The 12,092-nt window shown below is 34.1% G+C and overlaps 1 protein-coding gene across 1 annotated transcript; it reads right to left on the bottom strand.

The window, feature by feature from the left end:
* Window positions 1-5,282: 5,282 nt before the first annotated feature.
* Window positions 5,283-6,212, bottom strand: LOC308422531 (olfactory receptor 5H18; the record flags this gene model as incomplete). Its single annotated transcript, XM_080919170.1, has 1 exon — window positions 5,283-6,212. One exon carries the CDS (start codon window positions 6,210-6,212, stop codon window positions 5,283-5,285), a length of 930 nt encoding a protein of 309 aa, XP_080775296.1.
* Between the last annotated feature and the right edge of the window lie 5,880 nt (window positions 6,213-12,092).

The raw sequence follows: 12,092 nt of genomic DNA, 5'->3' as shown, positions 1-12,092 counted from the left end.
TTTTCTCCATCTATGATAATTGAGAGTTTTTCAGGGTACAGTACTTTAGGCTGGCATCCATGGTTTTTAGAGGCTGCAAGATATCTATGTGTACAGGCACTTCTAGCTCTTAGAGTCTCTTGAAAAATTGAATGTAATTCTGATAGGTCTGCCTTTGTACATCTTGCCTTTTTCTCTTGCTACATTTAATAGTTTTTGTTCTGTAGATTTTGTTTTTATTATTTGCTTTTATGTTATAATCTAATGGGTGTTTTATAAACTTTTTGGGTATGTTTATAGACATCTCTTTCTTTAGATTGAGAAAGTTTTCTTTTATGATTTTGTTGAAAATATTTCCTCATCCTTGGTACTGGGACTCTTTGTCTTCTATTCCTAATATTTTAGGTTAGGTCTTTTCATGGTGTCCCTAAATTCATAGATGTTTTTTGTCAAGAAGTATTATAGATTGAATATTTTCTTTGACTGATGTTTTTTTTATTATGTTTTTTATGCTGAGATTCTCTCTTCCATCTCTTACATTCTGTTGTTGATGCTTACTTACATCTGTTGTTGCTGTTCTCTTCCCTAGGTTTTCCATCTCTAGGATTTTTTGTTTATATTTACTTTATTGCTTCTATTTTGAATTTCAGGTATGGAACAATTTTATTTATCTCCATCACCTGTTTAATTTCATTTACCTGTATTTCTTTAATGGATTTATCTGTTTCCTTTTTAGATACTTCTACCTGATTGATTGTATTTTTCTCTATTTCCATAAAGGATTTATTTATTCATTTCCTCATTAAAAGCCTCTATCATCTTTATAAAATTGGATTTAAGGTCACTTTATTGTGTTTCAGGATATTCAGGGCTTGCTGTTGTTGAGTAGCTAGGCTGGGAAGGTAGCATCATATTGCCCTAGTTTTTTTGTTAATTTTGTTCTTTTGAGGACCTTTATCCATCTGAATAACATTAGTACCTAGATCTTTCTGTTTCAGTAGGTGAGAGGACCTCATCTCAATGACCTGGGTGTGGCAGACCTCTGATGAGTATTGGGCTATGTGGTTCCAAATCTGCAGGTTTGATGAATGTGTACTTATAGGTTGTTAGAGAAGGCAGGTGCAGAGGGGATTGCTTGGGTGCTCATTGCAGCTGAGGGTGTCCCACAGAGCTCAGCAAATAGCGAAGATTGGTGCGTTAAGGGTATCAAACCTGTTTGCTGCTGGAGCAACAGGTATGGTGAATGTGTAGAGAGGTGGCAGGCTAATGGAAGTCTGCTGGAGATAGCATACAGCTCAGAGCATCTGGGTGTGACCCAGAGGACTCAGTGCTCAAAAAAGATGGGTGCAGTAAGGGAGTTTCACATACTCATATCTTAATATTATTCAATTTCTCATTCAGGAATATTGTCAATTATGTAATCAAAAATGGCAGAAACACAGACCGTTTACCTTTATTGCTAATGCAGTATTTGGATTATGATAACTTTACCTTATGACTATGTAACTTTTGTTAAAAAAGATACTAAATGCCATTATTAGATCAAAACTATCTATCTATCTATCTATCTATCTATCTAATTATCTATCTATCATCTATCTATCTATCTAATTATCTATCTATCTATCTATCTATATATCTATCAATCTATCTATCTATCTATCTAGCTATCTAGCTATCTAGCTATCTATCAATCTATCTATCTATCTATCTATCTATCTATCTATCTATCTACCTGTCTGTCTATCTGTCTGTCTGTCTGCCTGCCTTTCTGTCTGCCTGCTTGCCTGCCTATCTATCTATCTGTCTGTCTGTCTGTCTGTCTGTCTATCTATTTATCTATCTATCATCTATCTATCTATCTATCTAGTTACCTATCTAACTAATTACCTATCTATCTCTACCTATCATCTATCTATCTATTTTTCTCATTTTTATTAGATACTCTGCATTTACATTTGAGATGTTATTTTTTTGACATAGGGTCTTAACATTAAGCTCTTCCTGTCTTCAAACAAAAAATATCAATCTGCCTTTGGTTCCTTCCTGAATGCTGGCCTTAAAGGCATATCCCACAATGCCTCACCTTTTTCTTGATATTTAAATGGAATCTGTGTTTTCTAATCTACAAATATAATGTACCCAAGTAATACTGCATTTCGTGTTTTTTGACATTACTGAAGAACTTTTCATCTCCAACACTTTTTTAGGAAGTATAATGTCATGTCAAATGTAAAGGCTGAAACTAGTTCAACAAATAACCAATAACTTCAATTTTGGTTTGAATGTGCTTATCTTTATGAGTTGAGATATAAACACACATAAATTATTATAATTAAACAAAATTTTAACTTTTTAAATAAACAACATATCTATTATAAACATTTTTAACAATATCTGGACAGAAATGAAGGGATTTAAAAGTAGGTTTTACCAAGTAGGAAAGACCAATTTTTAACACAAAAGTGAGAAGAATATAGGCAGCAGTGCTTCTGTGCAGATTCATTTCCAGGCTTCATTTATCAAGCTGAGAAGAGGTTTAATATACTAATATATTGTCAAAACAATACCTCACCAATAGGAGAAGTATGAGATACTACCAAAAGAGAATGTATGAAGACTGATAGATTCCCCAAGAGATTCTATGGAAAAGTCCCTTTAGGACAGTGACTATTCTCCTAGGCATTGTGGAGTTGGACCATCCACAGAGAAACTCCAACAGTTCCACTGGGTTTTGGAACCTTTGAAAGCAGAAACAAAGTAATTGAACACCATTGTGGTTTTACTTATTTTTTAAATTTTTATGGGCTCTTTTATTTACATTTCAAATGTCCTCCTCCCAGTCTTCCTCCACAACCCCCCATCCCATCGCTTTCTTCTTTGCCTCTGTAATGGAGCAACTTCCAGCCACCTACCCACTCCCACTTCACCCCCTCTACCATCCCTCTCTACTGGTGCATCATGCCCCCACAGGACCAAGGGCCTCCCCTCCTATTGATGCCAAACAAGTCAGTCCTCTGCTACATATGTAGCTGGAGCCACAGACTCATCCATATATACTCTTTGGTTGGTGATTTAGTCCCTGGGAGCTCTTGGGATATCTAGCTAGTTGATACTGTTTTTCTTCCTATGGTATTGCAATACCCTTCAACCTCTTTATTTCTTTCCCTAACTCTTCTATTGGGTTCTGTGGACTTGGCCCTATAGTTAATTGTGTGTATCTGCATCTGTGTTAATCAGGTGCTGGCAGAGCCTCTCAGGGGACAGCTATTCCGAGCTCCTGTCAGTATTTCTTGGCATCAGCAATAGTCTCTGGGTTTGGTATCTGAACATAGAGTGGTTCCGTCGGTGGAGCAGTCTCTGGGTGGCCTTTTCTTCAGTCTCTACCCCATTTTTTCTCTGCATTTCCTTTAGACAGAAACAATTCTGGATTAAAAATTTTGAAATGGGTGGGTGGCAATATCCCCCAACTAAGAAATATGCCTAAATGTATATTAAAATTTTATTCTCTACTTATGGGTAAAATTTAAAAGACTTAAAAATTCTCCATGTCAAGTAGATAATATCTGGTATGTTTAAAAATTTTTTCATTTATATAGAAAACATATTTCTTCTGTTTTGAGTTGGATGTCTCTGAACTAATCTAAGTGTAATTTTAGTAGGGCCAAAAATCTAGATGCTTTTCTGGTACCAATCCCAGATGGAGCTGGCAGAGAATACTAGCTCAAATTCCAGATGGAAAGCTTTACTCCACTTCACTCTAACAAGAAGTTATACTAATGAATGTCAAAGGTATGAAGAAGGCCAATAAAATAGACATATACTGGCAGGTGTGTCTAGAGCTCTGCCTCCTAAATATGGCTAACACCAAGCTTGTAAAAGAGCATGTTGTAAAAATGCAGATTCTGTTTCAGTAGTTGGGTTGGGGCTCAGGTACCTTCTTTTATTCTACAGTGATCCTGTGGACACTCTTCAAGCACAAATATATCCAGAGAGGTGTCAACACTGAGTAAACCAGATGTAATTTGGCAAAATTGTACATGATGATTAAAAAACACAGCATTTCCCTTAAACATTTAATGAAAACAAACAGTTTAATTTACTTAATTTAAATAAATTTGCATTTATTTAAAATTTAAACTTGCACACAGGTCTAAAACTCCTAACATTGAAAAAAAAATCAATGGCCATGTTTTTGAAGACTAAATTTTTTAATTGCCAGATTGAGACCATTTCCTTTGTGTTGTGCAACTTTTGTTTCTTTAAATTCATACAAACTTAACTCTTCCATTTTATTGTTTAGTGCCTCACTTATCAAAGTTATATGTACTATGTAATAATATACAATGACCTAGTCAACAACACATATGATATAATTGAAAATGACTAAATGAAACCAAAAATTAAGTATGATACATATGGGGAAATTTGGAGGGAGAAAATAAATATTATGACCTTGTATCACAGTATAGAATTATAAAAAGTTATAATAAGTTACATAAATAAAATTATATAATATTATTAACTATATAGATGCATAAAGAAGACAAAACAGCACAGAGTAGGTTAACCCTCCCTTCAGCAAAATGGCATTCATTAACAAAGAAAAGATAAACTTCTCTCCCCATGGAAATGGGGAAGTCAAGAGAATGTTCACAGAGTCTGCTCTTGCCTTTATTGACTTTCTTTTTTCATGACTGCATTCTATTTTATGTTAATTTTTTTCCCTATTACATACAGTATGAATTTCTGTAAGCATTAAAAGTCAAGGAAATAGCTTTGGGAGAAAATAAAGGTAAAGAGCTGTTCGATTCCTTGTTTTTTTTTTTTTTTTTTTTTTTTTTTTTTTTTTTTTTTTTTTTATGTGCTTAAACAAACAGGAAGTTAAGCATACAAAGAATAAACACACTTAGTGTCCAACCTAGATAGCCGTTTGTTGTGGTACGTTCTCTACCCAATAATTTGGAAGGAACCAGGAATGTTTTTAGTAACTAGTGAATGAATAAAGCCACACAGAAGAACACATGCCCAGTGGAATATTTCTGTTCTTTTTTATTCAGAATGACATGAAAACGTAATTATATTTTTAAAAACACTTTCAGATGAGAAACGCCAACATTTAAGAATTTTTAAAAAATATGTCACCTTATCATTGTTACAATACTTAGGAGCATTTATTCAATGTGTAAAAAATGTGATGATGACAATTTCAAAAATCTTTGAACATTTTCTAAAACAAAAGCATATCAAACTGGCAAATCCTGTGGCTGCTTTATAGTGAGTGGACAGGAGACTTTCAAACACTAAACATGCCTCTCTAATCTTTTTCTCAGAGAATCTGTGACTTGCTTGTTTCTCAGGCTGTAGATAATTGGGTTTAGCACAGGAATAATGACCGTGTAAAACAGAGAGTCCATCATACCTTGACCATCTGTTTGTTGAGATGCTGGAAGCACATACATGAAGAGAAGAGGCCCATAGTATAGAGACACAGATAAGAGGTGAGCTCCACAGGTGGAGAAAGCCTTCTTTATACCTTGGAGAGACTTCATTTTTAAAATTGTAAACAGCACAAGTGTATATGAAACCAGGACAGTCATAATGGTTAATACCTGTATTGAACCAGACAAAATAAATACTAATAGAAGGTTGAGAGAAGGGTCAGTACAGGAAATATTATACAATGGTATAATGTCACAGTAAAAGTGATGGATTATGTTAGAATTACAGAAGGTTAACCTGAGTAAGAACAATACATGAAACAAGGAATGAAGAAAGCCCCCTACAAATACTGAAACTAGTAGGCGGATACATAGTCTATTGGTCATAATAACTGGATAAAGTAATGGTTTGCATATGGCTACATAGCGATCATAGGCCATTGTTCCCAAAAGAAAGCATTCTGTGGTTCCACCAAATGCAAAGGCAAAAAATTGTATCATACACTCAGAAAGTGATATCATCTTGTTCTTGGATAACAAGTCAAACAACATGTTAGGAGTCACCGCGGATGATATCCAGGCATCTACAAAAGCCAAACTCCCAAGAAAAAAGTACATTGGGATATGCAGGTGGGGATCACTCCAGATGAGAGCAATCAGACCTAGGTTCCCCACAATAGTGATGAGATATATTGCCAAGAATAGCAGGAACAGGGGCACCTGCAGCCCTTGATGATCCGTGAGCCCTGTGAGAACAAACTCTGTCAGCAACGTTGTATTCTCTTTCTCCATGTGCTGCTCACTGGACATTTCCTGAAATGAAATAAGTGTAATGGAGCATTCAGTTGTCTTTTAAGGTTACCTGAGGAACAGGATTTGATATGAAATCACATCTTTATCAGAACAGTCTTAATATTTCAAACCTTCTGGAACTGGAAATACAGGTGACTGAGTCACCATATGGGTATCAGAAACTGAACGTAGGACCTCTCTGCAAGATCAGCAAGAAGCCCAACCTCCATGCCACCTGTGCAGTTCCAGTTTCTCCATTTTCTATTTTAGCACCAACTTCCATTCAACTAACTCAGTTCCTATGTTAAACCAGAGGCCCACATATCCAAAGAGGATTGAGAAAGGTATGCATATTAAGCACAATGATCAAAGAAGGCAGCAGGAGTGAATCAGAAAGTTTCATGTTGTGAACCCTAAAAGATGAAAGAGAATGAGAATAGTTCAGAAATAAAGTGCCAAGTGCTACAGCAGTGTTTCTCAAGCTTTCTAATGCTGTGACCCTTTAATAGAGTTCTTCATGTTGTGGTCACCCTTACCCATAAAATTACTTTTGATTGTACTTTATATCTGTAATTTTGCTACTTTTTTATGAATCATAATTAAATTTTTGTATTTTTCTGGAAAAGAATTTCTCAACTCCCAGATTGAGAGCTGCTGTTCTATGGACAGGTTCAGAGCGGTTAATGTGAAAGGAGTAGCATGAGAAAGGGAAAACTAATGATACAGTGTTCAGATGAGTCCATCAGAGTCCAGAAGACTGAAACAGTGCACCCACTCCGTCAGAGTCCAGACAGCAATAGATCCACCTGACTCTTCAGTAAAATATTTTAAGCAAGTTCTCAAAATGAAGAATAGGCAGTTAAAAAGAAATTGAGACTAAATAAATAAGGAAAAATGAGAAGAGTGATGAAAAAGTTAAATTTATGTGGAAGGAAAGAAAGTGAAAGTAGCAGGCAGAAGTTGATAAGTATGGTAAAAGCAAACTATGGAGAGAAGAGAGAATGTGAAAGATTCAAAAAGCAAAATAATGGGAGAAGCTCAGAGGTCTGAGGGGGAACATATGCCTTAAGCATGTGTTCATTAATATCTGTTTTATCAGAATCATTTCACTTTATTTAAGAACTCAAATATATTTTTATGAAATTTATTTAGAAGTAAATAAATTCAACTTGATATTTTTCTTTTTATGTAAGTATAGTGATTGTATATAAAGATTCATTTTATCTCAAATTTTATAAATGATAAAAGCGAAACATTGACTAGATACAGATTATATGAAGAAATAAAATATTACACAAAGAAAGTATAATTTTATTTTGAATGTGTTTACTTACTTGCTATTCCAAAGCACAAAGTTATTGAAAATCTTTAAATAAAGTATATATAGATGTCTTTCAACATATATATGTGTGTGTCTGTGTACACATACATATAGACAAATATAAACATTCATTAAGATATGTTCTCCCATGAGTATAAAATTAATATTATATAAATTACTCAATTATATTTATAAAATTTTTTCCAGTTTTCATTATTTATTTGTAAATCTACATATAATTATAACAGGAGGAGCAATGAAAGAATTACTATTTAATAAATATTTAATAGGCAGATTTCAATTTTAATCAGAAATTAAATTGGTTTTTGTATCAGAATTGTCTATTTTTTGTGTAAAAATAATGTCATAAATCTGAAAACTGGGATTTTAAGCACTCATATTTTATTTCAGCATAACTGGTAAGTCTGTTATAAACATGGTGGAGTGAGAATAAAACTTGTTACATGGGATAGTTAAGTTTATAGCCATGTTTCTTGTCCATATTTTAGTCATAAAACTAAAACATACAGATTTTCAATTTTTGTTTTTCAAAAATACCCCCTGGATATTTTTGTATTTTGTACATAAATTCCAAAATTACTATAAATTAATATGCATTAAACCTTGTAAATTTTATATCATATTTACAATGATTAATATTAGGAAGTATTTTCAACATTACCAATATCTTCTAAGGAAATTTGGGAATCCTTTAGAAGTATTAGAATTTTTCAGAAGCAGAAATAGCACATGTCAGTGCCAACGTGAGGAGACGTGTGGTTCACTGACTCACTTCACTGGCTCCACTTACAAAGCTGAGAGAATGCTGTTTATACCGCTGCTCCTGCAACCTAGAAGCAACCAACTGCACACTTGTGCATTTCTTTCCTAGGGAGAAAGATATGAAGAACTGAAATTCCCCTCAGAATGCCTTAGGATTCCCTGATGGATAGAGGGAAGATCATCAACTGGGCATTGCTGATGGAGGTGCGTGCAAAATTCTGCCCTTCCCAGAGGATCGATAAACATCAAATCACTCTGAGCAAATCTAGCTTAACAAATTAAACTTTATGTGTAATGTCATTGTATTTAATCATCAGAGACATGCATGATGGTTTTATGGTATAGATCTAAAATTGAATGCAGCGAGTGCTTTAATGTCATGATGTCTGTACTAATAACACGTATTTTTAATTAAGTAGTAGTCTATGTTTTCTACAAGAGAAAAAAATAACACTGTAAACATCTAGTTTATCATGTTTATCAAGAAACAATGATAGCAGGTGTAAGGTTTTATCTTGTAGGATAGGACTTAATTCCTATCAAATAGTTGGTTGCTTCTGGGATGCTCACGTCATTATTGCCCTCCTTGGTGTAGCTGAGCTAGCCATTACTATTTCTCTCAGGTTTCACAACTGAATAACATTGATGATTATTTTCCTCCTCCAGAAGCTTGCATGGCACCTTCAGTACCAGGAAGAATAGCCACTAGAGATAAAATGTCAACGTCAGTACAAGTTTCTATAACAGAATTAGATTGTATCCTAAACTATAGAGTCTTACCATCAAGTGCTAGAGGGTAACGAATAACAGTTCTAATAGTTTGAACATTTGGGAACTCACTGGCCAACAATTCAAAAGAACACACCAGTTTCTGAAACTCAGACATATTTTATTAACTCATGGTGTCCAGTGTAGACATTGTTGCCCCATTATACAGTACTTCTATTTAATGTACTAGGAAGCTTCTTCAGTGATATGTATGTTTTCGAATAACTTCTTCAGAAAATCATTTATTTACTTATCCCCCTTTATGTTCCATCCTTCCTCTACCCTATCTTCCCTTTCTCCACTCTAATTTATCCCTTCTTGTTTCAGAATATTAAGAAAATTACAATCTCCTGAATTTATGGAATTTATAATGTGAAAATGTCTGTCCTGCCAAAAGCATTATATATATTTAACAAAATTTCCATCAATATTCCAATGCAATTCTTCACAGAAACTGAAAAAAATAATCTTAAAATTAATAAGGCAGTACAACTACCCAGGTTATCCAAAAACAATCCTAAGTAACAGCAGCAGCAGCAGCAACTACAACAACAAAACCTGCTAGAGATGTCACCATCCAAGATTTCAAAACTATGCCATAAAACAGTGCGGCACTTGCATATAAAACAGTTCATTGATGAATGGACTAGAATTTAGTACTCACATAATGTACACTCCAAAAGCCATATAAAGTTTTACAAAGTGGCCAAAAAATATTCATTGGTGAAAAAATAGAATACATGAACATGACTGGTCAAACTTGGTAACTACATGTAGGAAAGTAAAATTAGATTCTTATCTCTCACTCCTTAGGAAATTCATCTCTAAATGGCTCAGTGACTTCAACAGAAGATGTGACACCTGAAATCTGATAGTGGAGCAAGTAAGGGTTATACTTGGGCTCACTGGTGTAGGAAGGGCTTTCTCAATGGAACTCTAATAACTCAGGCACTAAGACCAATGATTAATAAATTTCAAGGAATTAAAAAGTGTCTGTACAGCAAAGGATATCATCATCTTACTGTAGGAGCAGCCTACAAAATAGGAACAAATTTTTACCACCAATACATCTTACAGAGGCTCTATATCTAGATTATGCAAAGAACTAGGAAACCTGAACATCAAGAAATGAAAAAGACAATCAGAAAATGTAACATTTCTAAAAATGAAATTCTCAAAAGATGGAATAAACCAGCTGAGAAACACTTTAAAAATATTCAGCATCCCTAGGCAACAAGGAAATAAAAAAGTGTGGAGATTTCATGTAATATCTAAGACAAAACCATAAGTGATGACAGATGTGAATATGGATGAAAGGAAAGGGAAATACCCATTCACTACTGGTGAGTGTGCAAACTGGTATTGTGGTATGGAAATCAGTGTGAATGTCCTCTGAAATGTGATCCAGCTATACCTTTCCTGGTCATAAACCCAAAGGACTCTATATCAAAACACCAACCATTGAGCATCCTTAAAGAGACCCAGGGCTCCAGTTGCATATGTAGCAGAAGATAGCAGTGTCTGGCATCAATATGAGTTGAAGCCTTTGATCCAGTGAGGGCATGTTTACCCAATGTAGGGGATTGCTAAGGCACTAAGGCGGAGAGGGTGACTGGGAGAGAATGCATGTTCCTAGAAACAAGTGGAGAGAGAGGGAGAATGGGAGGGAAAGGGCATAACATTTCAAATGTAAATAAGAAAGTATCTAATAAAAAATTTAAAAAAAGAAAAAAAATATATCTGATCACTGATAGTCACTATGGTACTATTCCTACACCAGGAGCTATAGTATTACAGAATCATAAAATTCAATGAAATGGATTAATTACATTTTATAACTTTCTTGGTGCTTCTTATGTCAACTAAACTTTCAGACAAATCATCTAAAAGGTTCAGAGGAAGGGCAAATAAGACACATTTTCTCATATTTAGATCCCAGAATAAAACCACACTGAAATCCCTTCTCTGGACAAATCTTGGATTTCAGATAAGTACTAGCCCAAGATAATTTAGCTTAAATATATTTTAAAATATTTTATAAAATACTGAAAAATATGTATATGTGCTACATATATTATTTATTATGTGTTTATTGAAGTGGAAGAGCTACGGAGTATTTTAAAATCACCAAATAAGAAAATAATGTATCTTTATAATACAGTGTATTTCAAATACTATTAGCACATTCTTGTGGTAGTTTTAAAACATAAACTCTTTTTATACAAGTTGATGAGCAGTCTAATATGACACCATCATTTTTGACTTGTCCCATATTACCTTCTTTATATTTCAATTATTATTCATTGTATATTGTATAGTGGAGAAAAAAATTATGTTATGGAAGAAGTAAATTCAAATTCCTTACCAATCTAGTCTTTAAATGTAATAAAAGAATATAACAATATAGTTTACAACTAATAAATATAATGTTATATAACAGCAACAACTTACATGAATCATATGGGGTGTCTAGAAAGAAAGGGTAAGAGCAGTTGGACTGACAGCCTTTTAGTGTTTCTTCAGCTTCAGGGGAACCACTAAGAACACAATAATTCTTGGGCATCTTGGAATATGGGTCTCTGGAATTATAGCATAGTACCACCTATTTTAAATACTTACAATACTTGGATCTCCCCAATTGTTTTTCTGTTATGCTTTGTCACAGTCTATCAAACATTCAAGTTATGTGAAAGTATCATTTTAGTTGTAAAATCGTTATGTCTACCAAGATCAAACAGTGGCAGCAACAGCAATTTGAATTGGTATGCAGCAATTGTTCTAGGCAAAGTATTGGATTTGGGCTTACTCGTTTACATTTCTTTGTTTATGGTGTTTGTGTGTGTATGTGTGTGTGCATATGTGTGTGCATGTGTGTGTGTGTATTTGTATATGTGTTTGAATGTGTTTGCTACAGACCATCTACAAAGATTAGAAGAATCTTTGCTGGATTGAATTCTCTCTATTATGTGGGCCCTGGGTGAATTGAATTCAAGTCTACTTTCATGTTT

The sequence above is a fragment of the Micromys minutus genome (genome assembly GCF_963924665.1).
Source record: "Micromys minutus genome assembly, chromosome: 7".
Classification (NCBI taxonomy): Eukaryota; Metazoa; Chordata; class Mammalia; order Rodentia; family Muridae; genus Micromys; species Micromys minutus.
Note: the sequence above shows the minus strand (reverse complement) of the source record. Positions and strands in the feature narration are given on the sequence as shown.